Here is a 21,972-nt window from a genome sequence, read left to right as displayed (position 1 = left end):
TAATTCTAAAGGGTAATTCTAAAGGATAATTCTAAAGGGTAATTCTGAAGGGTAATGCTAAATGGTGATTCTAAATGGTAATTCTAAAGGGTAATGCTAAATGGTGATTCTAAATGGTAATTCAAAAGGGTAATTCTCAAGGGTAATTCTAAAGTGTAATTCTAAATGGTAATTCTAAAGGGTAATTCTAAAGGGTAATTCTAAAGTGTAATTCTAAAGTGTAATTCTAAAGTGTAATTCTAAAGGGTAATTCTAAAGGGTAATTCTAAAGGGTAATTCTGAAGGGTAATTCTAAAGGGTAATTCTAAAGGGTAATTCTAAAGGGTAATTCTGAAGGGTAATTCTAAAGGGTAATTCTAAAGGATAAGTCTAAAGGGTAATTCTAAAGCGTAATGCTAAATGGTAATTCTAAAGGATAAGTCTAAAGGGTAATTCTAAAGCGTAATGCTAAATGGTAATTCTAAAGGATAATTCTAAAGGGTAATTCTAAATGGTAATTCTAAAGTGTAATTCTAAAGGGTAATTCTAAAGAGTAATTCTAAAGGAGAATTCTAAAGGGTAATTCTAAAGCGTAATGCTAAATGGTAATTCTAAATGGTAATTCTAAAGTGTAATTCTAAAGGAGAATTCTAAAGGGTAATTCTAAAGCGTAATGCTAAATGGTAATTCTAAATGGTAATTCTAAAGTGTAATTCTAAAGGGTAATTCTAAAGGGTAATTCTGAAGGATAATTCTAAAGTGTAATTCTAAAGGGTAATTCTAAAGGGTAATTCTAAAGGATAATTCTAAAGGGTAATTCTAAAGGGTAATTCTAAAGTGTAATTCTAAAGGATAATTCTAAAGTGTAATTCTAAAGGGTAATTCTAAAGGGTAATTCTAAAGGATAATTCTAAAGTGTAATTCTAAAGGGTAATTCTAAAGAGTAATTCTAAAGGAGAATTCTAAAGGGTAATTCTAAAGCGTAATGCTAAATGGTAATTCTAAATGGTAATTCTAAAGTGTAATTCTAAAGGAGAATTCTAAAGGGTAATTCTAAAGCGTAATGCTAAATGGTAATTCTAAATGGTAATTCTAAAGTGTAATTCTAAAGGAGAATTCTAAAGGGTAATTCTAAAGCGTAATGCTAAATGGTAATTCTAAATGGTAATTCTAAAGTGTAATTCTAAAGGGTAATTCTAAAGGGTAATTCTAAAGGATAATTCTAAAGTGTAATTCTAAAGGGTAATTCTAAAGGGTAATTCTAAAGGATAATTCTAAAGGGTAATTCTAAAGGGTAATTCTAAATGGTAATTCTAAAGTGTAATTCTAAAGGGTAATTCTAAAGGGTAATTCTAAAGGATAATTCTAAAGTGTAATTCTAAAGGGTAATTCTAAAGGGTAATTCTAAAGGAGAATTCTAAAGGGTAATTCTAAAGCGTAATGCTAAATGGTAATTCTAAATGGTAATTCTAAAGTGTAATTCTAAAGGGTAATTCTAAAGGGTAATTCTAAAGGATAATTCTAAAGTGTAATTCTAAAGGGTAATTCTAAAGGGTAATTCTAAATGGTAATTCTAAAGTGTAATTCTAAAGGGTAATTCTAAAGGGTAATTCTAAAGGATAATTCTAAAGGGTAATTCTAAAGGATAATTCTAAAGGGTAATTTGAAAGCGTAATGCTAAATGGTAATTCTAAAGTGTAATTCTAAAGGGTAATTCTAAAGGATAATTCTAAAGGGTAATTGTAAATGGTAATTCTAAAGTGTAATTCTAAAGGATAATTCTAAAGGGTAATTCTAAAGTGTAATTCTAAAGTGTAATTCTAAAGGGTAATTCTAAAGGATAATTCTAAAGGGTAATTCTAAATGGTAATTCTAAAGGGTAATTCTAAAGCGTAATGCTAAATGGTAATTCTAAAGGGTAATTCTCAAGGGTAATTCTAAATGGTAATTCTAAAGGATAATTCTAAAGCGTAATTCTAAATGGTAATTCTAAAGGGTAATTCTAAAGGGTAATTCTAAAGGGTGATTCTAAATGGTAATTCTAAAGGGTAATTCTAAAGGATAATTTTAAAGGGTAATTCTGAAGGGTAATTCTAAAGCGTAATGCTAAATGGTAATTCTAAAGGGTAATTCTAAAGGATAAGTCTAAAGGGTAATTCTAAAGCGTAATGCTAAATGGTAATTCTAAAGGGTAATTCTAAAGGATAATTCTAAATGGTAATTCTGAAGGGTAATGCTAAATGGTGATTCTAAATGGTAATTCTAAAGGATAATTCTAAAGGGTAATTCTAAAGGGTAATTCTAAAGTGTAATTCTAAAGGATAATTCTAAAGGATAATTCTAAAGGGTAATTCTAAATGGTAATTCTAAAGGGTAATTCTAAAGGATAATTCTAAAGGGTAATTCTGAAGGGTAATGCTAAATGGTGATTCTAAATGGTAATTCTAAAGGGTAATGCTAAATGGTGATTCTAAATGGTAATTCAAAAGGGTAATTCTCAAGGGTAATTCTAAAGTGTAATTCTAAATGGTAATTCTAAAGGGTAATTCTAAAGGGTAATTCTAAAGTGTAATTCTAAAGTGTAATTCTAAAGTGTAATTCTAAAGGGTAATTCTAAAGGGTAATTCTAAAGGGTAATTCTGAAGGGTAATTCTAAAGGGTAATTCTAAAGGGTAATTCTAAAGGGTAATTCTGAAGGGTAATTCTAAAGGGTAATTCTAAAGGATAAGTCTAAAGGGTAATTCTAAAGCGTAATGCTAAATGGTAATTCTAAAGGATAAGTCTAAAGGGTAATTCTAAAGCGTAATGCTAAATGGTAATTCTAAAGGATAATTCTAAAGGGTAATTCTAAATGGTAATTCTAAAGTGTAATTCTAAAGGGTAATTCTAAAGAGTAATTCTAAAGGAGAATTCTAAAGGGTAATTCTAAAGCGTAATGCTAAATGGTAATTCTAAATGGTAATTCTAAAGTGTAATTCTAAAGGAGAATTCTAAAGGGTAATTCTAAAGCGTAATGCTAAATGGTAATTCTAAATGGTAATTCTAAAGTGTAATTCTAAAGGGTAATTCTAAAGGGTAATTCTGAAGGATAATTCTAAAGTGTAATTCTAAAGGGTAATTCTAAAGGGTAATTCTAAAGGATAATTCTAAAGGGTAATTCTAAAGGGTAATTCTAAAGTGTAATTCTAAAGGATAATTCTAAAGTGTAATTCTAAAGGGTAATTCTAAAGGGTAATTCTAAAGGATAATTCTAAAGTGTAATTCTAAAGGGTAATTCTAAAGAGTAATTCTAAAGGAGAATTCTAAAGGGTAATTCTAAAGCGTAATGCTAAATGGTAATTCTAAATGGTAATTCTAAAGTGTAATTCTAAAGGAGAATTCTAAAGGGTAATTCTAAAGCGTAATGCTAAATGGTAATTCTAAATGGTAATTCTAAAGTGTAATTCTAAAGGAGAATTCTAAAGGGTAATTCTAAAGCGTAATGCTAAATGGTAATTCTAAATGGTAATTCTAAAGTGTAATTCTAAAGGGTAATTCTAAAGGGTAATTCTAAAGGATAATTCTAAAGTGTAATTCTAAAGGGTAATTCTAAAGGGTAATTCTAAAGGATAATTCTAAAGGGTAATTCTAAAGGGTAATTCTAAATGGTAATTCTAAAGTGTAATTCTAAAGGGTAATTCTAAAGGGTAATTCTAAAGGATAATTCTAAAGTGTAATTCTAAAGGGTAATTCTAAAGGGTAATTCTAAAGGAGAATTCTAAAGGGTAATTCTAAAGCGTAATGCTAAATGGTAATTCTAAATGGTAATTCTAAAGTGTAATTCTAAAGGGTAATTCTAAAGGGTAATTCTAAAGGATAATTCTAAAGTGTAATTCTAAAGGGTAATTCTAAAGGGTAATTCTAAATGGTAATTCTAAAGTGTAATTCTAAAGGGTAATTCTAAAGGGTAATTCTAAAGGATAATTCTAAAGGGTAATTCTAAAGGATAATTCTAAAGGGTAATTTGAAAGCGTAATGCTAAATGGTAATTCTAAAGTGTAATTCTAAAGGGTAATTCTAAAGGATAATTCTAAAGGGTAATTGTAAATGGTAATTCTAAAGTGTAATTCTAAAGGATAATTCTAAAGGGTAATTCTAAAGTGTAATTCTAAAGTGTAATTCTAAAGGGTAATTCTAAAGGATAATTCTAAAGGGTAATTCTAAATGGTAATTCTAAAGGGTAATTCTAAAGCGTAATGCTAAATGGTAATTCTAAAGGGTAATTCTCAAGGGTAATTCTAAATGGTAATTCTAAAGGATAATTCTAAAGCGTAATTCTAAATGGTAATTCTAAAGGGTAATTCTAAAGGGTAATTCTAAAGGGTGATTCTAAATGGTAATTCTAAAGGGTAATTCTAAAGGATAATTTTAAAGGGTAATTCTGAAGGGTAATTCTGAAGGGTAATGCTAAATGGTAATTCTCAAGGGTAATTCTAAAGTGTAATTCTAAAGTGTAATTCTAAAGGGTAATTCTAAAGGATAATTCTAAAGGGTAATTCTAAATGGTAATTCTAAAGGGTAATTCTAAAGGATAATTCTAAAGGGTAATTCTGAAGGGTAATGCTAAATGGTGATTCTAAATGGTAATTCTAAAGGGTAATGCTAAATGGTGATTCTAAATGGTAATTCTCAAGGGTAATTCTAAAGTGTAATTCTAAAGTGTAATTCTAAAGTGTAATTCTAAAGGGTAATTCTAAAGGATAATTCTAAAGGATAATTCTAAAGGGTAATTCTAAAGGGTAATTCTAAAGGGTAATTCTGAAGGGTAATTCTAAAGGGTAATTCTAAAGGATAAGTCTAAAGGGTAATTCTAAAGCGTAATGCTAAATGGTAATTCTAAAGGATAAGTCTAAAGGGTAATTCTAAAGCGTAATGCTAAATGGTAATTCTAAAGGGTAATTCTAAAGGGTAATTCTCAAGGGTAATTCTAAAGTGTAATTCTAAAGTGTAATTCTATAGTGTAATTCTAAAGGGTAATTCTAAAGGATAATTCTAAAGGGTAATTCTAAATGGTAATTCTAAAGGGTAATTCTAAAGGATAATTCAAAAGGGTAATTCTAAAGGATAAGTCTAAAGGGTAATTCTAAAGCGTAATGCTAAATGGTAATTCTAAAGGGTAATTCTAAAGGGTAATTCTCAAGGGTAATTCTAAAGTGTAATTCTAAAGTGTAATTCTAAAGGGTAATTCAAAAGGATAATTCTAAAGGGTAATTCTAAATGGTAATTCTAAAGGGTAATTCTAAAGGATAATTCTAAAGGGTAATTCTGAAGGGTAATGCTAAATGGTGATTCTAAATGGTAATTCTAAAGGATAATTCTAAAGGGTAATTCTAAAGGGTAATTCTAAAGTGTAATTCTAAAGGATAATTCTAAAGGATAATTCTAAAGGGTAATTCTAAATGGTAATTCTAAAGGGTAATTCTAAAGGATAATTCTAAAGGGTAATTCTGAAGGGTAATGCTAAATGGTGATTCTAAATGGTAATTCTAAAGGGTAATGCTAAATGGTGATTCTAAATGGTAATTCTAAAGGGTAATTCTCAAGGGTAATTCTAAAGTGTAATTCTAAATGGTAATTCTAAAGGGTAATTCTAAAGGGTAATTCTAAAGTGTAATTCTAAAGTGTAATTCTAAAGTGTAATTCTAAAGGGTAATTCTAAAGGGTAATTCTAAAGGGTAATTCTGAAGGGTAATTCTAAAGGGTAATTCTAAAGGGTAATTCTAAAGGGTAATTCTGAAGGGTAATTCTAAAGGGTAATTCTAAAGGATAAGTCTAAAGGGTAATTCTAAAGCGTAATGCTAAATGGTAATTCTAAAGGATAAGTCTAAAGGGTAATTCTAAAGCGTAATGCTAAATGGTAATTCTAAAGGGTAATTCTAAAGGATAAGTCTAAAGGGTAATTCTAAAGCGTAATGCTAAATGGTAATTCTAAAGGGTAATTCTAAAGGATAATTCTAAAGGGTAATTCTGAAGGGTAATGCTAAATGGTGATTCTAAATGGTAATTCTAAAGGATAATTCTAAAGGGTAATTCTAAAGGGTAATTCTAAAGTGTAATTCTAAAGGATAATTCTAAAGGATAATTCTAAAGGGTAATTCTAAATGGTAATTCTAAAGGGTAATTCTAAAGGATAATTCTAAAGGGTAATTCTGAAGGGTAATGCTAAATGGTGATTCTAAATGGTAATTCTAAAGGGTAATGCTAAATGGTGATTCTAAATGGTAATTCAAAAGGGTAATTCTCAAGGGTAATTCTAAAGTGTAATTCTAAATGGTAATTCTAAAGGGTAATTCTAAAGGGTAATTCTAAAGTGTAATTCTAAAGTGTAATTCTAAAGTGTAATTCTAAAGGGTAATTCTAAAGGGTAATTCTAAAGGGTAATTCTGAAGGGTAATTCTAAAGGGTAATTCTAAAGGGTAATTCTAAAGGGTAATTCTGAAGGGTAATTCTAAAGGGTAATTCTAAAGGATAAGTCTAAAGGGTAATTCTAAAGCGTAATGCTAAATGGTAATTCTAAAGGATAAGTCTAAAGGGTAATTCTAAAGCGTAATGCTAAATGGTAATTCTAAAGGGTAATTCTAAAGGATAATTCTAAAGGGTAATTCTAAATGGTAATTCTAAAGTGTAATTCTAAAGGGTAATTCTAAAGGATAATTCTAAAGGGTAATTCTAAATGGTAATTCTAAAGTGTAATTCTAAAGGATAATTCTAAAGGGTAATTCTAAAGTGTAATTCTAAAGTGTAATTCTAAAGGATAATTCTAAAGGGTAATTCTAAAGCGTAATGCTAAATGGTAATTCTAAAGGGTAATTCTCAAGGGTAATTCTCAAGGGTAATTCTAAAGGGTAATTCTAAAGGATAAGTCTAAAGGGTAATTCTAAAGCGTAATGCTAAATGGTAATTCTAAAGGGTAATTCTAAAGCGTAATTCTCAAGGGTAATTCTAAAGTGTAATTCTAAAGTGTAATTCTAAAGGGTAATTCTAAAGGATAATTCTAAAGGGTAATTCTAAATGGTAATTCTAAAGGGTAATTCTAAAGGATAATTCTAAAGGGTAATTCTGAAGGGTAATGCTAAATGGTGATTCTAAATGGTAATTCTAAAGGATAATTCTATAGGGTAATTCTAAAGGGTAATTCTAAAGTGTAATTCTAAAGGGTAATTCTAAAGGATAATTCTAAAGGGTAATTCTAAATGGTAATTCTAAAGGGTAATTCTAAAGGATAATTCTAAAGGGTAATTCTGAAGGGTAATGCTAAATGGTGATTCTAAATGGTAATTCTAAAGGGTAATTCTAAAGGGTAATTCTAAAGTGTAATTCTAAAGGATAATTCTAAAGGGTAATTCTAAATGGTAATTCTAAAGGGTAATTCTAAAGTGTAATTCTAAAGTGTAATTCTAAAGGATAATTCTAAAGGGTAATTCTAAATGGTAATTCTAAAGGGTAATTCTAAAGGATAATTCTAAAGGGTAATTCTAAAGGGTAATGCTAAATGGTGATTCTAAATGGTAATTCTAAAGGGTAATTCTAAAGGGTAATTCTAAAGGGTAATTCTAAAGTGTAATTCTAAAGTGTAATTCTAAAGGGTAATTCTAAAGGATAATTCTAAAGGGTAATTCTAAATGGTAATTCTAAAGGGTAATTCTGAAGGATAAGTCTAAAGGGTAATTCTAAAGGATAATTCTAAAGGGTAATTCTAAATGGTAATTCTAAAGGGTAATTCTAAAGGATAAGTCTAAATGGTAATTCTAAAGGGTAATTCTAAATGGTAATTCTAAATGGTAATTCTAAAGGATAATTCTAAAGCGTAATTCTAAATGGTAATTCTAAAGGGTAATTCTAAAGGGTAATTCTAAAGTGTAATTCTAAAGTGTAATTCTAAAGGGTAATTCTAAAGGATAATTCTAAAGGGTAATTCTAAATGGTAATTCTAAAGGGTAATTCTGAAGGATAAGTCTAAAGGGTAATTCTAAAGGATAATTCTAAAGGGTAATTCTAAATGGTAATTCTAAAGGGTAATTCTAAAGTGTAATTCTAAAGGGTAATTCTAAAGGATAATTCTAAAGGGTAATTCTAAATGGTAATTCTAAAGGGTAATTCTGAAGGATAAGTCTAAAGGGTAATTCTAAAGGGTAATTCTAAAGGATAAGTCTAAATGGTAATTCTAAAGGGTAATTCTAAATGGTAATTCTAAATGGTAATTCTAAAGGATAATTCTAAAGCGTAATTCTAAATGGTAATTCTAAAGGGTAATTCTAAAGGGTAATTCTAAAGGGTGATTCTAAATGGTAATTCTAAAGGGTAATTCTAAAGGATAATTTTAAAGGGTAATTCTGAAGGGTAATTCTGGAGGGTAATGCTAAATGGTAATTCTCAAGGGTAATTCTAAAGTGTAATTCTAAAGTGTAATTCTAAAGTGTAATTCTAAAGTGTAATTCTAAAGTGTAATTCTAAAGGGTAATTCTAAAGGATAATTCTAAATTGTAATTCTAAAGTGTAATTCTAAAGGGTAATTCTAAAGGATAATTCAAAAGGGTAATTCTAAAGTGTAATTCTAAAGTGTAATTCTAAAGTGTAATTCTAAAGTGTAATTCTAAAGGGTAATTCTAAATGGTAATTCTAAAGGGTAATTCTAAAGGATAATTCTAAATTGTAATTCTAAAGTGTAATTCTAAAGGGTAATTCTAAAGGATAATTCAAAAGGGTAATTCTAAAGTGTAATTCTAAAGTGTAATTCTAAAGTGTAATTCTAAAGTGTAATTCTAAAGTGTAATTCTAAAGTGTAATTCTAAAGTGTAATTCTAAAGGGTAATTCTAAAGGATAATTCTAAAGGGTAATTCTAAATGGTAATTCTAAAGGGTAATTCTGAAGGATAAGTCTAAAGGGTAATTCTAAAGGATAATTCTAAAGGGTAATTCTAAATGGTAATTCTAAAGGGTAATTCTAAAGTGTAATTCTAAAGGGTAATTCTAAAGGATAATTCTAAAGGGTAATTCTAAATGGTAATTCTAAAGGGTAATTCTGAAGGATAAGTCTAAAGGGTAATTCTAAAGGGTAATTCTAAAGGATAAGTCTAAATGGTAATTCTAAAGGGTAATTCTAAATGGTAATTCTAAATGGTAATTCTAAAGGATAATTCTAAAGCGTAATTCTAAATGGTAATTCTAAAGGGTAATTCTAAAGGGTAATTCTAAAGGGTGATTCTAAATGGTAATTCTAAAGGGTAATTCTAAAGGATAATTTTAAAGGGTAATTCTGAAGGGTAATTCTGGAGGGTAATGCTAAATGGTAATTCTCAAGGGTAATTCTAAAGTGTAATTCTAAAGTGTAATTCTAAAGTGTAATTCTAAAGTGTAATTCTAAAGTGTAATTCTAAAGGGTAATTCTAAAGGATAATTCTAAATTGTAATTCTAAAGTGTAATTCTAAAGTGTAATTCTAAAGTGTAATTCTAAAGTGTAATTCTAAAGTGTAATTCTAAAGGATAATTCAAAAGGGTAATTCTAAAGTGTAATTCTAAAGTGTAATTCTAAAGTGTAATTCTAAAGTGTAATTCTAAAGTGTAATTCTAAAGTGTAATTCTAAAGTGTAATTCTAAAGTGTAATTCTAAAGTGTAATTCTAAAGGGTAATTCTAAAGGATAATTCTAAATTGTAATTCTAAAGTGTAATTCTAAAGGGTAATTCTAAAGGATAATTCAAAAGGGTAATTCTAAAGTGTAATTCTAAAGTGTAATTCTAAAGTGTAATTCTAAAGTGTAATTCTAAAGTGTAATTCTAAAGTGTAATTCTAAAGTGTAATTCTAAAGGGTAATTCTAAAGGATAATTCTAAATTGTAATTCTAAAGTGTAATTCTAAAGTGTAATTCTAAAGTGTAATTCTAAAGTGTAATTCTAAAGTGTAATTCTAAAGTGTAATTCTAAAGGATAATTCAAAAGGGTAATTCTAAAGTGTAATTCTAAAGTGTAATTCTAAAGTGTAATTCTAAAGTGTAATTCTAAAGTGTAATTCTAAAGTGTAATTCTAAAGTGTAATTCTAAAGTGTAATTCTAAAGGGTAATTCTAAAGTGTAATTCTAAAGGATAATTCAAAAGGGTAATTCTAAAGTGTAATTCTAAAGTGTAATTCTAAAGTGTAATTCTAAAGTGTAATTCTAAAGTGTAATTCTAAAGTGTAATTCTAAAGTGTAATTCTAAAGGATAATTCAAAAGGGTAATTCTAAAGTGTAATTCTAAAGTGTAATTCTAAAGTGTAATTCTAAAGTGTAATTCTAAAGTGTAATTCTAAAGTGTAATTCTAAAGTGTAATTCTAAAGTGTAATTCTAAAGTGTAATTCTAAAGGGTAATTCTAAAGGATAATTCTAAATTGTAATTCTAAAGTGTAATTCTAAAGGGTAATTCTAAAGGATAATTCAAAAGGGTAATTCTAAAGTGTAATTCTAAAGTGTAATTCTAAAGTGTAATTCTAAAGTGTAATTCTAAAGTGTAATTCTAAAGTGTAATTCTAAAGTGTAATTCTAAAGGGTAATTCTAAAGGATAATTCTAAATTGTAATTCTAAAGTGTAATTCTAAAGTGTAATTCTAAAGTGTAATTCTAAAGTGTAATTCTAAAGTGTAATTCTAAAGTGTAATTCTAAAGTGTAATTCTAAAGTGTAATTCTAAAGGATAATTCAAAAGGGTAATTCTAAAGTGTAATTCTAAAGTGTAATTCTAAAGTGTAATTCTAAAGTGTAATTCTAAAGTGTAATTCTAAAGTGTAATTCTAAAGTGTAATTCTAAAGTGTAATTCTAAAGTGTAATTCTAAAGGGTAATTCTAAAGGATAATTCTAAATTGTAATTCTAAAGTGTAATTCTAAAGGGTAATTCTAAAGGATAATTCAAAAGGGTAATTCTAAAGTGTAATTCTAAAGTGTAATTCTAAAGTGTAATTCTAAAGTGTAATTCTAAAGTGTAATTCTAAAGTGTAATTCTAAAGTGTAATTCTAAAGGGTAATTCTAAAGGATAATTCTAAATTGTAATTCTAAAGTGTAATTCTAAAGGGTAATTCTAAAGGATAATTCAAAAGTGTAATTCTAAAGTGTAATTCTAAAGTGTAATTCTAAAGTGTAATTCTAAAGTGTAATTCTAAAGGGTAATTCTAAATGGTAATTCTAAATTGTAATTCTAAAGTGTAATTCTAAAGTGTAATTCTAAAGGATAATTCTCAAGGGTAATTCTAAAGTGTAATTCTAAAGTGTAATTCTAAAGTGTAATTCTAAAGGGTAATTCTAAAGGATAATTCTAAAGGGTAATTCTAAATGGTAATTCTAAAGGGTAATTCTAAAGGATAATTCTAAAGGGTAATTCTGAAGGGTAATGCTAAATGGTGATTCTAAATGGTAATTCTAAAGGGTAATGCTAAATGGTGATTCTAAATGGTAATTCTCAAGGGTAATTCTAAAGTGTAATTCTAAAGTGTAATTCTAAAGTGTAATTCTAAAGTGTAATTCTAAAGGATAATTCTAAAGGATAATTCTAAAGGGTAATTCTAAAGGGTAATTCTAAAGGGTAATTCTGAAGGGTAATTCTAAAGGGTAATTCTAAAGGATAAGTCTAAAGGGTAATTCTAAAGCGTAATGCTAAATGGTAATTCTAAAGGATAAGTCTAAAGGGTAATTCTAAAGCGTAATACTAAATGGTAATTCTAAAGGGTAATTCTAAAGGGTAATTCTCAAGGGTAATTCTAAAGGGTAATTCTAAATGGTAATTCTAAATGGTAATTCTAAAGGGTGATTCTAAAGGGTAATTCTAAAGGGTGATTCTAAAGTGTAATTCTAAAGTGTAATTCTAAAGGGTAATTCTAAAGGATAATTCTAAAGGGTAATTCTAAATGGTAATTCTAAAGGGTAATTCTAAAGGATAATTCGAAAGGGTAATTCTAAAGGATAAGTCTAAAGGGTAATTCTAAAGCGTAATGCTAAATGGTAATTCTAAAGGGTAATTCTAAAGGGTAATTCTCAAGGGTAATTCTAAAGTGTAATTCTAAAGTGTAATTCTAAAGGGTAATTCTAAAGGATAATTCTAAAGGGTAATTCTAAATGGTAATTCTAAAGGGTAATTCTAAAGGATAATTCTAAAGGATAATTCTGAAGGGTAATGCTAAATGGTGATTCTAAATGGTAATTCTAAAGGATAATTCTAAAGGGTAATTCTAAAGTGTAATTCTAAAGTGTAATTCTAAAGGGTAATTCTAAAGGATAATTCTAAAGGGTAATTCTAAATGGTAATTCTAAAGGGTAATTCTAAAGGATAATTCTAAAGTGTAATTCTGAAGGGTAATGCTAAATGGTGATTCTAAATGGTAATTCTAAAGGGTAATGCTAAATGGTGATTCTAAATGGTAATTCTAAAGGGTAATTCTAAAGGGTAATTCTAAAGTGTAATTCTAAAGTGTAATTCTAAAGGGTAATTCTAAAGGATAATTCTAAAGGGTAATTCTAAATGGTAATTCTAAAGGGTAATTCTAAAGGATAAGTCTAAAGGGTAATTCTAAAGGATAATTCTAAAGGGTAATTCTAAATGGTAATTCTAAAGGGTAATTCTAAAGGATAAGTCTAAATGGTAATTCTAAAGGGTAATTCTAAATGGTAATTCTAAATGGTAATTCTAAAGGATAATTCTAAAGGGTAATTCTAAATGGTAATTCTAAAGGGTAATTCTAAAGGGTAATTCTAAAGGGTGATTCTAAATGGTTATTCTAAAGGGTAATTCTAAAGGATAATTTTAAAGGGTAATTCTGAAGGGTAATTCTGAAGGGTAATGCTAAATGGTAATTCTCAAGGGTAATTCTAAAGGATAATTCTAAAGGGTAATTCTGAAGGGTAATTCTAAAGGGTAATTCTAAAGGATAATTTTAAAGGGTAATTCTGAAGGGTAATTCTGAAGGGTAATTCTAAATGGTAATTCTCAAGGGTAATTCTAAAGGATAATTCTAAAGGGTAATTCTAAAGGGTAATTCTAAAGGGTAATTCTAAAGGATAATTTTAAAGGGTAATTCTGAAGGGTAATTCTGAAGGGTAATGCTAAATGGTAATTCTCAAGGGTAATTCTAAAGTGTAATTCTAAAGTGTAATTCTAAAGTGTAATTCTAAAGTGTAATTCTAAAGGGTAATTCTAAAGGATAATTCTAAAGGATAATTCTAAAGGGTAATTCTAAAGGGTAATTCTAAAGGGTAATTCTGAAGGGTAATTCTAAAGGGTAATTCTAAAGGATAAGTCTAAAGGGTAATTCTAAAGTGTAATGCTAAATGGTAATTCTAAAGGGTAATTCAAAAGGGTAATTCTAAATGGTAATTCTAAAGGGTAATTCTAAAGGATAAGTCTAAAGGGTCATTCTAAAGCGTAATGCTAAATGTTAATTCTAAAGGGTAATTCTAAAGTGTAATTCTAAAGTGTAATTCTAAAGGATAATTCTAAAGGGTAATTCTCAAGGGTAATTCTAAAGTGTAATTCTAAAGTGTAATTCTAAAGTGTAATTCTAAAGGGTAATTCTAAAAGATAATTCTAAAGGATAATTCTAAAGGGTAATTCTGAAGGGTAATTCTAAATGGTAATTCTCAAGGGTAATTCTAAAGGATAATTCTAAAGGGTAATTCTAAAGGGTAATTCTAAAGGGTAATTCTAAAGGATAATTTTAAAGGGTAATTCTGAAGGGTAATTCTGAAGGGTAATGCTAAATGGTAATTCTAAATGGTAATTCTAAAGTGTAATTCTCAAGGGTAATTCTAAAGTGTAATTCTAAAGTGTAATTCTAAAGTGTAATTCTAAAGGGTAATTCTAAAGGGTAATTCTGAAGGGTAATTCTAAAGGGTAATTCTAAAGTGTAATTCTAAAGTGTAATTCTAAAGGGTAATTCTAAAGGGTAATTCTGAAGGGTAATTCTCAAGGGTAATTCTAAAGTGTAATTCTAAAGGGTAATTCTGAAGGGTAATTCTAAAGGGTAATTCTAAAGGGTAATTCTAAAGTGTAATTCTAAAGTGTAATTCTAAAGGGTAATTCTAAATGGTAATTCTAAAGTGTAATTCTCAAGGGTAATTCTAAAGTGTAATTCTAAAGTGTAATTCTAAAGTGTAATTCTAAAGGGTAATTCTAAAGGGTAATTCTGAAGGGTAATTCTAAAGGGTAATTCTAAATGGTAATTCTGAAGGGTAATTCTAAATGGTAATTCTAAAGTGTAATTCTAAAGTGTAATTCTAAAGGGTAATTCTAAAGGATAATTCTAAAGGGTAATTCTAAATGGTAATTCTAAAGGGTAATTCTAAAGGATAATTCTAAAGTGTAATTCTGAAGGGTAATGCTAAATGGTGATTCTAAATGGTAATTCTAAAGGGTAATGCTAAATGGTGATTCTAAATGGTAATTCTAAAGGGTAATTCTAAAGGGTAATTCTAAAGTGTAATTCTAAAGTGTAATTCTAAAGGGTAATTCTAAAGGATAATTCTAAAGGGTAATTCTAAATGGTAATTCTAAAGGGTAATTCTAAAGGATAAGTCTAAAGGGTAATTCTAAAGGATAATTCTAAAGGGTAATTCTAAATGGTAATTCTAAAGGGTAATTCTAAAGGATAAGTCTAAATGGTAATTCTAAAGGGTAATTCTAAATGGTAATTCTAAATGGTAATTCTAAAGGATAATTCTAAAGGGTAATTCTAAATGGTAATTCTAAAGGGTAATTCTAAAGGGTAATTCTAAAGGGTGATTCTAAATGGTTATTCTAAAGGGTAATTCTAAAGGATAATTTTAAAGGGTAATTCTGAAGGGTAATTCTGAAGGGTAATGCTAAATGGTAATTCTCAAGGGTAATTCTAAAGGATAATTCTAAAGGGTAATTCTGAAGGGTAATTCTAAAGGGTAATTCTAAAGGATAATTTTAAAGGGTAATTCTGAAGGGTAATTCTGAAGGGTAATTCTAAATGGTAATTCTCAAGGGTAATTCTAAAGGATAATTCTAAAGGGTAATTCTAAAGGGTAATTCTAAAGGGTAATTCTAAAGGATAATTTTAAAGGGTAATTCTGAAGGGTAATTCTGAAGGGTAATGCTAAATGGTAATTCTCAAGGGTAATTCTAAAGTGTAATTCTAAAGTGTAATTCTAAAGTGTAATTCTAAAGGGTAATTCTAAAGGGTAATTCTGAAGGGTAATTCTAAAGGGTAATTCTAAATGGTAATTCTGAAGGGTAATGCTAAATGGTGATTCTAAATGGTAATTCTAAAGGGTAATTCTCAAGGGTAATTCTAAAGTGTAATTCTAAAGTGTAATTCTAAAGTGTAATTCTAAAGTGTAATTCTAAAGTGTAATTCTAAAGTGTGATTCTAAAGTGTAATTCTAAAGGGTAATTCTAAAGGATAATTCTAAAGGGTAATTCTAAATGGTAATTCTAAAGGGTAATTCTAAAGGATAATTCTAAAGGGTAATTCTGAAGGGTAATTCTCAAGCGTAATGCTAAATGGTAATTCTAAAGGATAAGTCTAAAGGGTAATTCTCAAGGGTAATGCTAAATGGTAATTCTAAAGGATAAGTCTAAAGGGTAATTCTAAAGCGTAATGCTAAATGGTAATTCTAACGGGTAATTCTAAAGGGTAATTCTCAAGGGTAATTCTAAAGTGTAATTCTAAAGTGTAATTCTAAAGTGTAATTCTAAAGGGTAATTCTAAAGGATAATTCTAAAGGATAATTCTAAAGGGTAATTCTAAAGGGTAATTCTAAAGGGTAATTCTGAAGGGTAATTCTAAAGGGTAATTCTAAAGGATAAGTCTAAAGGGTAATTCTAAAGTGTAATGCTAAATGGTAATTCTAAAGGGTAATTCAAAAGGGTAATTCTAAATGGTAATTCTAAAGGGTAATTCTAAAGGATAAGTCTAAAGGGTCATTCTAAAGCGTAATGCTAAATGTTAATTCTAAGGGGTAATTCTAAAGTGTAATTCTAAAGTGTAATTCTAAAGGATAATTCTAAAGGGTAATTCTCAAGGGTAATTCTAAAGTGTAATTCTAAAGTGTAATTCTAAAGTGTAATTCTAAAGGGTAATTCTAAAAGATAATTCTAAAGGATAATTCTAAAGGGTAATTCTAAAGGGTAATTCTAAAGGGTAATTCTGAAGGGTAATTCTAAAGGGTAATTCTAAAGGATAAGTCTAAAGGGTAATTCTAAAGCGTAATGCTAAATGGTAATTCTAAAGGGTAATTCTAAAGGGTAATTCTAAATGGTAATTCTAAAGGGTAATTCTAAAGGATAAGTCTAAAGGGTAATTCTCAAGGGTAATTCTAAAGTGTAATTCTAAAGTGTAATTCTAAAGTGTAATTCTAAAGGGTAATTCTAAAGGATAATTCTAAAGGATAATTCTAAAGGGTAATTCTAAAGGGTAATTCTAAAGGGTAATTCTGAAGGGTAATTCTAAAGGGTAATTCTAAAGGATAAGTCTAAAGGGTAATTCTAAAGGATAAGTCTAAAGGGTAATTCTAAAGCGTAATGCTAAATGGTAATTCTAAAGGATAAGTCTAAAGGGTAATTCTAAAGCGTAATGCTAAATGGTAATTCTAAAGGGTAATTCTCAAGGGTAATTCTAAAGTGTAATTCTAAAGTGTAATTCTAAAGTGTAATTCTAAAGGGTAATTCTAAAGGATAATTCTAAAGGATAATTCTAAAGGGTAATTCTAAAGGGTAATTCTAAAGGGTAATTCTGAAGGGTAATTCTAAAGGGTAATTCTAAAGGATAAGTCTAAAGGGTAATTCTAAAGCGTAATGCTAAATGGTAATTCTAAAGGGTAATTCTAAAGGTTAATTCTAAATGGTAATTCTAAAGGGTAATTCTAAAGGATAAGTCTAAAGTGTAATTCTAAAGCGTAATGCTAAATGGTAATTCTAAAGGGTAATTCTAAAGTGTAATTCTAAAGTGTAATTCTAAAGTGTAATTCTAAAGTGTAATTCTAAAGTGTAATTCTAAAGGGTAATTCTAAAGGATAATTCTAAAGGGTAATTCTAAAGGGTAATTCTAAAGTGTAATTCTAAAGTGTAATTCTAAAGTGTAATTCTAAAGTGTAATTCTAAAGGGTAATTCTAAAGGATAATTCTAAAGTGTAATTCTAAAGGGTAATTCTAAAGGGTAATTCTAAAGGGTAATTCTAAAGGGTAATTCTGAAGGGTAATGCTAAATGGTAATTCTAAAGGGTACTGCTAAATGGTAATTCTAAAGTGTAATTCTAAAGTGTAATTCTAAAGTGTAATTCTAAAGTGTAATTCTAAAGGGTAATTCTAAAGGGTAATTCTAAAGGATAATTCTAAAGTGTAATTCTAAAGGGTAATTCTAATGGGTAATTCTAAAGGGTAATTCTAAAGGGTAATTCTGAAGGGTAATGCTAAATGGTGATTCTAAATGGTAATTCTAAAGGGTACTGCTAAATGGTGATTCTAAATGGTAATTCTAAAGGGTTCTAAAGGGTTATAAAAGGTAATTCTAAAGGGTAATTCTAAATGGTAATTCGAAAGGGTAATTCTAAATGGTAATTCTAAATGGTAATTCTAAAGGGTAATTCTAAATGGTAATTCTAAATGGTAATTCTAAAGGGTACTGCTAAATGGTGATTCTAAATGGTAATTCTAAAGGGTTCTAAAGGGTTATAAAAGGTAATTCTAAAGGGTAATTCTAAATGGTAATTCTAAATGGTAATTCTAAAGGGTAATTCTAAATGGTAATTCTAAAGGGTAATTCTAAATGGTAATTCTAAAGGGTAATTCTAAATGGTAATTCTAAATGGTAATGCTAAATGGTAATTCTAAATGGTAATTCTAAAGGGTTCTAAAGGGTTATAAAAGGTAATTCTAAAAGGTAATTCTAAATGGTAATTCTAAATGGTAATTCTAAATGGTAATTCTAAAGGGTTCTAAAGGGTTATAAAAGGTAATTCTAAAGGGTAATTCTAAATGGTAATTCTAAATGGTAATTCTAAATGTAATTCTAAAGGGTTCTAAAGGATAATTCTAAAAGGTTCTAAAGGATCATTCTAAAGGATTCTAAAGGGTAATTCTAAAGAGTAATAATAAAAGGGTCTAAACGGTAATTCTATAGGGTTCTAAAGAGTAATTCTGTTTCTATAATCGTAATAATAGTAATTATATAATACAAATATTCCAACTTAGTTAACAAAGCCATTGTTTATCCAATATCTAATAATTCCTCACCTCCCTTTACCCCATAATTTACAGGCGATCCTGGACTACCTGGTCGTCCCGGATCTATCGGTCCCCCAGGCCTTCCGGGAAGAGGCACACCGGGCTTACAAGGCCCCCAGGGACCTCCAGGTCCAGCAGGAAGCAGCGGTATGTGGAAGCAATATTGATGTTAACTGTTTCTCCAGTGTCTAAGCAGTTGTACCTTGATTGTAGATTTTTTAAAATTCCCCCCAAAGTAATCCACAAACTTTCTCTCTTGAGGTGAAAAAGAAATCCTAAAATATCAGCAAACAAATTCATTCGTCACACATTTCTGGTTCTGCTAAAACGGTTTTGATGAAATTTCGGAAAAAGTGGAATAAAAATAATATCAAAGTTAGATTCCTTCATTGTTGTGGAATCCACGTGTCGCACCTGCCATTGCTGCATGGATTCTGACCAACAGGAAGTAGCTGCCGCTGACAAACCCATCTCTGGCCCACATAACAGTTTCTAGAGGGCAGCCTTGACAGTTGCAATGGCTTCCTCATGTTTCCTTTTATCCCCCAGTACAACTTTTGCTTTTAAAATACTTCATAATAAAGATATTGAGATGAATCATTTGATTAATTAATGTCTGAGCATCAGTTTATTCATATATCATGTGTTTTTATTTAATGTCAATTTACATCCTCATTTTCTCCAATCCCTCCTTGATGGTTATTTTCAATCTCACATCCCTCTGCCATCACCCTCCTCTTACTCCTATCTTACAGGTTTTCCTGGTTCTCCTGGTGGGAAGGGAACTCCAGGAATTCCAGGAAGAGGCATCCAAGGTCCCCCCGGAGAAAATGGTCAGCCGGGTTTTCCTGGTTCACCTGGCTTAAAAGGCGGACCCGGGTTTGAAGGCCGACCCGGATCTTCCGGAATTCCTGGATCACCAGGTAAATACCTGCAATATCTTTGCTTTTTTATAAGCAATCACGGCATTCTTAAGGAAGTTAAAGATCTCGTGCAATCTTCCCAAAGGAGTCTGCCATTGTTTTCCAGTAACATAACCAAATTCCCCTGCATTCGATAATTCCTGGGCTAACAGGATGGCCTATATATACGCACACTCGCCTCTAAGCTGTCTCACCCGGGTTTGAATCCAGACCCAGCCATAAACTGTCACTCTGTTGTTTTACAAGCAGGGTGTTTCATCAATGTGTGGTGCTGTCCCTCAGATGGATGTTAAGAGGATGTCTTGTCTGCCAGCTTTAGTTGGTGGACCTTGTCGATCCCACAATGTCCTTTGTGAAGAGTACGCGAGCTTTGGCCGCCATCTTGGCCAAATTCCGAATTCCTGCCTTGATAAGCGGAGGTCATTCCATCAGAGGCACAACCACACCCTCAGCCTATAATGCTACTCTGCAGTCTTGTGCTGCATACGAATGAAGAAGAGGATAATTGCTGTGATCTGGATATGGCACAGGCAATATGGATCAAATGACCTTTACATCTAAAATAATATTCAGGTCATGTATGGGCGCATGCACCGGAGCAGCGCGTCGCCGCGTCCACTTTCCGCCGGTAATACATGGGCCTCCGTCTGGTCGTTCCCCCAGGCAGATGCCTGGCCCATCCCCATCTCCTTGAGATGCCGATCAAACTGCTGCAACCATGAGGTGCATGGTCGGCCCATTGGCCTCCTCCATTCACAAGGCTCCGTCGCCGAGAGAATCTGGTGAGCAGGATCATACAGCCGTTCATACAGCCGCAGCTGATGCTCACGGACTGTACAGGTAACAAATCTCATCTGAGTTTTTCTCAGGAAATGCTTGTTAGCCACAAAATCTGACCCGCGTCAGCCAAGGATTCTCCAAAGGGACCTGGTGCCGAAGGAGTTAAGTCATTGGCACAGATCCTTGGTCAGAGTCCAAGTCTCACATCCATAGAGTAAGACTGCATGGAAGCACCAAGGACTTAAAGACTCGGATTTAGTCCTCCTGCATCGGTACCGACAGCGCAACAGCCCATGTTCCAGTGAATCCATGACTCCCCAGGTCTCCCCAGGAGACAAGAATGTCTCTGCCAAGGTCAGTGAATCTCTCTGTGACCTCAACATCCTCGTCATAAACGGGTACAGACAAGACAGCAGCATTCAAGGGGTCATTGAAAGCCTGAATGTTAGTTTTGACCCAGGAGACCCATAATCCCAGTGGCTTCAACTCCACATTCAGCATATTGAGGGCCCCCATAAGGATGCGCAGAGTCTCCCCAACGATGACTGCATCATTTGCGAATTCAAGGTCAGAAATCTTGACATTCCCAAACTGTGCACCGCAGCTTGATGTCTCCAACATCCTCCCAAGAATCCAGTCCACACAAGTACTGAAAAGTGTGGTGGCTAAAACACACCAGTGACAAACTCCACTTAACAACTGGAAATAAGTCAGGGATGGAACCACCACATCTCACAGCACTCTCAGTACCAGAGTATAGTTCACAAATCAGATTGATCACCTTTGGTGACGCACCCTGAACACCGATAATCCTCCAGAGGGCATCTCGATTCATTTAATGCAACGCTTTGCAGAGATCAATATCGGCTGCACGCATCCCCTGCTGAAACTCTCACCTGCGTGTGGTGATGACCCGAAGAACAAGGATACAGTCAACTGTTGACCTCTTTGGTGTAAATCCAGACTGCTCTAGGTGCTGGTGCTCAAGCAGATGATGGCAAGCCCACCCTATCAATAATTATCTGAGCAAAGACCTTGCCCGGCAATGAGAGTAGCGTCACCCCACAAAGTGGTTGCAGTCCTGGTGATCAGCCTTCCCTTTCCAGAGTGGGACAACAAGGCCCCTCTGCCTATCAGTTGAGATGATGCCTGTGCTCCAAACAGAGCACAGAACTGCATGCAGCGACTCAAGTACAGCAATTTCACCAGCCTTGAGAAGCTCAGCATGGATGCTACAAATCCCAGGAGCTTTGCCCCCCTTTCAACGGGCTCACCGCAGCCTGTGTTTCTACAAACGAAGGTGGTTCACAGTTGATTGGAAGGTCAACAATTGGGATAGTAACCCCCCTGACATTCAACTCAACAGCCGGTAGGTCAGCTTGGTATACAGCCCCACAAAGTAACCGGCCCAACGGGCCTTCACTTCAGACTCCTCTGTCGAGAGCCCACTACCCTCCGCCCTAACTGCAGTACACGAGGTACAGGCCTGGAGGAACACAATGTAGACGAGACGGATTTATGGAAAAAGGCCATGTATAAGATTCTCGGTGCATTTTAGGCTAAAAGTTGGGAACCTCACTTTTTAACATAATTAGGGTATGCTGAATTCGAGTAACCCGGTTCCCAAGCCAAATTTTGAGTTTTTGACCTTCTAATTAGCATAAACAAAATGGCCGCCAAATTGCCATTTTTGGACAATTTATTTGATCAAGCATTTATATGTCATGTATATACATGCAGCTCTTTTACTTTAACTTTACAACTTTTACCCCAAAATGCACATAGAAGCTTATACATTGCCTTTTTTTCATAAATCCATCTAGTCTATATTATGGTTGGCGACATATTGAAAGTGACATTCAAACTGATATTGAAATTGGACACTATAATATGGGAAATGGTTTTAATAAGACAATGTTTCATACAACCATTTATTCTAAAATTACGTATACACGGCCATGAAGCACAAACATTCAGGGATGTCACACATGTTGTTTTGCCAAACTACATCAAATTCATAGAAGGGGTCTGATCATCACTCTG

General features: G+C 31.2%; 1 protein-coding gene across 1 annotated transcript in view; it reads left to right on the top strand.

The window, feature by feature from the left end:
- LOC137427257 (uncharacterized) overlaps positions 1–21,972 on the top strand; it is a gene marked incomplete at its 3' end in the record, with an annotated part of 346,903 nt that overhangs the window by 256,235 nt on the left and 68,696 nt on the right. Inside the window, 2 exon segments of the mRNA XM_078778504.1 lie at positions 18,260–18,373; positions 18,982–19,149. Of these exon segments, the coding sequence (XP_078634630.1) occupies positions 18,260–18,373; positions 18,982–19,149 (282 nt within the window).

This window comes from Myxine glutinosa, chromosome 5 (assembly GCF_964187855.1).
Source record: "Myxine glutinosa chromosome 5, kmMyxGlut1.1, whole genome shotgun sequence".
Classification (NCBI taxonomy): Eukaryota; Metazoa; Chordata; class Myxini; order Myxiniformes; family Myxinidae; genus Myxine; species Myxine glutinosa.
The sequence above is the reverse complement of the archived record's forward strand: the minus strand, read 5'-3'. Positions and strand labels throughout refer to the sequence as shown.